The 6000-nt window shown below is 41.1% G+C and overlaps 1 protein-coding gene across 1 annotated transcript in view; it reads right to left on the bottom strand.

The window, feature by feature from the left end:
- Positions 1-390: 390 nt before the first annotated feature.
- ppil4 (peptidylprolyl isomerase (cyclophilin)-like 4) overlaps positions 391-6000 on the bottom strand; it is an 11897-nt gene continuing 6287 nt past the window's right edge. The window contains exons 11-13 of the mRNA XM_032584643.1: positions 5511-5607; positions 5268-5394; positions 391-1137 (exon numbers count right to left, since the gene is read on the bottom strand). Coding sequence (XP_032440534.1) covers positions 937-1137; positions 5268-5394; positions 5511-5607 — 425 coding nt within the window. The 3' untranslated portion in view covers positions 391-936. The remainder of the gene's footprint in view (positions 1138-5267; positions 5395-5510; positions 5608-6000) is intronic.

Below are 6000 nucleotides of genomic sequence, written 5' to 3'. Positions count from 1 at the left end.
GTTTTCCTCCAGGCTTTTATTATACCACTGATAAAAGAACAATGTGGATAAATCACTGCTATAGAGTTCCAGGCCAACATTCAGCCGCTACAGTTAGCGGCTACTTATAGATGACTAACTGCTTTAATGTCTGGTTTCAGTCTGGGTTCCATGGTTACCACAGTACTGAGACTGCCCTCGTCAAAGTGTTCAGTGACATTCACATAATCTTTGTTAGGTGAGCCGAAATATTAAAGTGTGAAAGAGTTTTCACAGCACTACAGTCAAAAAAGGGACAAATTCAGCTTATTTACAATTACACAACAAAATACAAACAAATCACCTCTAGTGATTAATCATCTCAATCATCAGTTAGAAAGATTATAAACTAAAAAGGACAAGTGGAAAGTGTGCTGGTTAGAAAAATATTTTATTATCCTTGGCATCAAATTTAAAATGTCAATTTTCAGCTGATTTCAGATTCATTTGCTAAAGTTCAATCTTTGTAAATGGAAGTTTGTCAAACTTCCAAGAAGCGCAGCTCTGAGATTCAGCGTGACTCTGCAGACAGAGGCATGAGTTCTGACAGGTGGGTGGAGGGAGACACCAGTGGTTTCCCTCAGCAGAGTGGGGGCGGAGGGAACCCACCCACCAACTTTCCATACAGACATTTCTAAAATACAACCCGCCCCCCCAGCAGTCAGCAGCAGGTGGGACCTTTGTTCTAAATGCGGTGGTCACAAGAGGAAGATGCAGAAGAAGTAAACAACAGCGATGAGGAAGTCTGTCATGGTTACAACATAACAACAAAAAAAAGTAGAAGTGATAAGACAATTTCCGCGTCATAGTGAGTCTTTCTATGCACTGTTTATCTAGAAATTGTACAATTGATGTCATTTTCGCTCCTAGTTGATTTTTAAACAAAGGTCAGAGTTAAAATAATACCAGCCGGTTCCCTCATCTGAACCTGCTCCTGTCTTTATCCTTGGACTTCCTGGGCGAGCGGCTGCGGCTGTGCTCTCTGTGACCTTTGTCCCGGCTCTCCTTGCCGTGTTTGAGCCGGGACTTGCCGTGTTTGTGCTCTCTGTCTCTGGAGCGCGAGCGAGAGCCCGAGCGCTGGCGGACAGACTTTCGGTCGCGTCTGCTCTCCTCGTTGTCCTGGAAACAAGAGCAGGGTGAGGACGGTGAGAACCGAGGTGGGAGAAGACAGACGGGGACTGAGGTCCGGTTAGGAGGAACCAGGAGGACATTTACTCCTTTGATCAAGTTTGAACTTCTAGGAAAGACTTTTTTGCCCAGTTGGAGATGAACCGATCCACTTTTTTCACTTCTGATACCGATACCGATATCTGAGGTTTAGTATTGGTCGATACTGATCCCATACAAACAACAGCAGAAGTGACTTAAAATGTTTGTTTTTTTAACAATAAATATACTGGATTATTAATTTATTTGCTAACTGCACCAGTACAGCACACCTACATACACCAACAGCTTCACTAGTTAGGTCAAACATGTAAAACCAAAACAACATGAATTTAGTCCCTGGGCGCCGTATAGGGGGAAAAGCTATAACAATTCCCAGGGCCCCTGACGAACAGGGGGCCCTCCGCAATTTATTTATTTATTTATTTCATAGAAATAAAAAATAATTGGGGCCCTGTCAATTACAAAATTAATCATATTGTGTTTTCTAAAATAGTTTTTAGCAGTAAAAATTAAATGTTCCCACTCCCAGACCAAAAAGCACACATTTGACCTGAACCTCCATGGATCTGCATGAAACGGTTCGTTCCTGCTTGGAGCTCGACGCTGTTCAGCAGCAGTCAGTAGAAAACAAGAACGACTGAGGCTGTTACTATGCTGCTAAGAAAAATAATAAAGTCAGGTTTTCAAAAAATAAAGAGACAGAGAGAGAAAAAGGTAAAGGTGTCAATTTATAACCCAGTTTTTCTCTGAGAGGTGGATAGACTGTGAGAGATTATCAACCATTTAGCATAGTTAGCTTAGCTACAGACTACTGTTTGCCTCCATTTCACTAGGAAAGAAAAGAAAGGAAGAAATGACCAACATATTCATGCATTGAACTTGTTCCTGTATTTTTTTACCACTTATCAACAGATGAGTCAGTCAGTCAGCAGCAGCTCTAGTCCCTCCTGACCCGTTCTCTCCTAAGTGAAATTAAAGCTGAAGTATGTAACTTTTATTTAAACAAATTCTTTTCATATTTGTTAAAACTATCATTATGTTGTGACAGTATGGTGTAGAAATAATCTGTGAAAAATCTATTTCCTCTGCCTTCTTTCAGTACCATCTAGAAACAACCAATCAGAGGCAGGAGAGTTTTATTGCTGTCAATCACAAGCTCATGTGGCTGCTCCCTCCCTCCCCTTGCTCTGTGCTATGCTGTAGCTAGTAATAACGACAAGTTGCTTCTTCACCATTAGCACATTTAGTAGTGAGTGAGTGAGGTTGATTGACAGCGCTAAGACCCTCCTCCTGGTTCTGATTGGTTGTTTTTGGCCAGAACGTTGCATTACTTTAACCAGTAATAGTAGTTCAGGGAGCAGGTGGAGGAGGTTGATCTTTTCACAGATTATCTGTCTCAAACTGTCACAACATGTTAAAGCTGGTAAGCTTTAACAAATATGGAAAAAACATATTTTTTTATTAAAGTTATATACTGCAGCTTGAATAAAATGCAACTACACAGCATTTTTTGAGAAGTCTGGATTGCTTCATGTATATTTAACACGTTGCTTTTGACTGTTGCTCGTGGGGAGAGACATTTCAGTATCTAAAAATACTGTTGCATGTAAAATTCATGAGCAGTAAATATTGTGCTAGTATCAGTATTGGCCCAAAGATTGTGACACTTTTGATGGGTCAGACAGACTCAAGAAATTGTAACAGCAGCTGCAATTAAATTTTTTTGTCATGGGGCCCAAGATTCCCGGCGGCGCCCCTGATTTAGTCAGTTAGTGAATAAATTCAGCCAATGAAAAATAAATAGTAAAGAAACACCAACAGGTCGACTACCTCTGGTCAAACATGTAAAATAAACTACAACAAACTGTCTTTGAAATGGTTCAGAAAGTGCAATAAAAATTCTAAATAAAATGTAAAACAATTAAAATATAGAATTAGACTGAACAGACTATGGATCTGGAACATTGTCGCAGACACCAAAACTAGAGTTTTAGTTCAATTTAACACAGATATCAGTATCAGATTGGTGCATCTTTAGCTTTAAAGCCAGGAGAGGAGCCGGCAGGAGAGAGGGAGAGAGGAAGAGAAAGAGAGAGTGCTCAGGTTTCTTGGAAGACTGAGCTTGTTTCATTTCTCTTGGAAGAGGAATTGAACAAAGGGAAGCCTGATAAGAAAGTTATTAAAGGAACAAGGAAGTATTCCACAGGAGAACTTTAGCATTATCTGCCTGCTGATATCTTTCCTGGCAAACCTGAGGTGGCTTTCCCAACAGGTGACGAGCCTGAGGTCTGCTTCTTCATCCGTCAGCCTTCATTCCAAAAACCCTTCAGCGTTCCCGTCAGACACCTTCTGCGTTCTTGCAGATTGCTGAGATATGACACAAACATTTCCTGCAACGCCACTTCCTACCAGACTGGAGAACAGTCTGCATGGCCATTCACCGCAACATGGTGCTGACCAGGAAGTTCTCAGTGTCAAAGGTCAACAATAACTCCAGTTCAGACTGGAGGAACAGTCTACACGCTGGTGATTCTCAGTCGCTCCACGTAAAACTGTCTGGACTGTTGAAAAATAAAACTAACATGTGGCATCTCATTCTGCTGACTGTGCACCGCTGGGTCCCTGGGAGCCCAAAAACAGCTAAAACAAATGATACGGTTTATCTACATGATGATAAAGTCAATATACAAATAAAATCCTGGGATCATAACATCATTATGTAACCCTGCTAAATAAAAATAAAAAATACATCTCCCACCTAAAAACTGCACATACCAGCTCATAATAAACAATATCTGCTTCTTATCAGGTCTTAAAATGATTCCAGTAATAGAAAACAACAACAGACACACACACACGCACACACACAAGCTGCAGAAATAAAGCAAACATAGCAGAAGCAGAGAGAGAGACAGGAGAAGAAACATGGGACAGTGAAGCCTGGTAGTGATGTGAGTCTGACTCCTTCTAAAGAAAAACATTTAGAACAGGAAGGAGACTCAGATTCCTACAGTACAATCTCCACAAACGTCTTCCTCTCTTTGAAGGAAGCAGAGGAAGCTCCTAACACACACTTCTCTTCTTCTCTTCTCTTACTTTACGTTCATTAGTTTTCCTCACATCATGCTACATGCTCCCTTATGCTAATGTGTCTTATGTTCTGTTATGAAGACAAATGCAACAATCCTATGTGACGGACTGGCCACCAACATGAGGCTTCAGGGTTCTGAAGATAAACATTTTGATTCATCGTTGTCTCAGTAAATTTCAACTAATGAGGCTGAATAAAAAACAAAACTCCACGTTATCAATAAATGTGAAAATAAGATTAAATGCAGTTACTGTGTGCAGCTTAGTGACGTAAATCACAGCTACAAGTCAGGTGTCCTGAAGACGCCTGTTTCAAATGGGAATGTTTTCCAACAACTTGTGTTTGTGGCGTTTGCTTGTGTAGGAAAAAAGGAGTAGTTATCTTTTTTTTTTTACATTTTTGTCCTTATCACAGTAGTACCACAAAATAATATTGAATTCTAAGTCCATATTGCCATCATTCCCCCTACAGAAGGAAGGACAGCTGATCATTTGAACAGTGGTGCAAAGAACAGGTCTGATCTATGTGGGCGCTCCACTAGAGCGGGCGCCAAACAAAGGTACAGGAAAAGTTATTTCTAGTCAGCATTTTCTGTATTTCACAACTGTTTGTGAAAATAACATGATCAATATCAGAGGCACTGATTAGCCTCACCCACACTAAAGGCTGAAGGAAAACAGAAGAGAGAATGATGAAGATATTGCAGGGATGGAGTAAAAAAAGCTACAATGAGTCCTCGCCGCTGCATCTGAGTTAACAACCTCAAGTCCAGTGAGGTGGAGACTGATTGGATCATTACGAAGCTGAAATGGATTATTTAGTCTAACTGCTAATGCCTGGATGTTCAGGAATGAACAGAAACACCACCAATCTGGGCACCTGCCTGGCAGCAACACTTCCAGACTCTCACAGGATACCCCTCATCAGCTGGAAATAGAAGCACTGAGAACGCAATACGACCTGTGAACTTCCAGGTTAAAGAACTGACCTTGTGCTTTTTGGATTTCCTGTTGTCCTCGTCATCTGAATGATGATGGTGCTTCTTGTGTTTCTTCTCAGGGAGCCGATGGCTCGTCGCCTCCTCCTCGTCCTCGATTAGCAGGTCATACTTGGAGCTGTTTGGAAGGTTACGGAAATCTCCGAAAAAGAAAGGCAGTGGAGACAGACACGAATCAGAAGACTATCAACAGAAAGATAAAACATTCCCAGGCACGTGAACACAGAAGGATACTCTTGTTTGGGCTTCACTTGATCCTTCAGAGCCAGCTTGGAACGGCTCTCCAAGTCCTTCTCGTAAGCCTTGAAGTCATCTTTAGTGTATTTCCCACCTAGAACACACACACAGCTGTTCACTTAAAGGAGCAGTGCAGACTTTTAGACGTGAGGTTCTGTTAAAGGTTTAGAAACAGCTAAAATCGTATCTGAGTTGATCGTTATGTTGAATCCAGACTAGTAATGACTAGTCTGACCTAAAGGAGACTTTTATGAATGCTGGAGTTATCCTTATTGTTTATTGGCTGTTTATCTACAGGGAAGCCTGTGATTACACAGACACAGGAGGCTGTGCACCACTAATGAACGCTCTGTGTGAAACAACGAGAACAGAGCACCTAAAGCATTTACAGTCAGTACGCATTCTATGAATTTTTTTCCTCTACTTATTTATCTTAACTTTTTGTTTCCTTCTTAACTGGAAATGCTTCACATTCACATGTCCAATC

This window comes from Xiphophorus hellerii, chromosome 15 (genome assembly GCF_003331165.1).
Source record: "Xiphophorus hellerii strain 12219 chromosome 15, Xiphophorus_hellerii-4.1, whole genome shotgun sequence".
NCBI classification, from domain to species: domain Eukaryota; kingdom Metazoa; phylum Chordata; class Actinopteri; order Cyprinodontiformes; family Poeciliidae; genus Xiphophorus; species Xiphophorus hellerii.
Note: the sequence above shows the minus strand (reverse complement) of the source record. Positions and strands in the feature narration are given on the sequence as shown.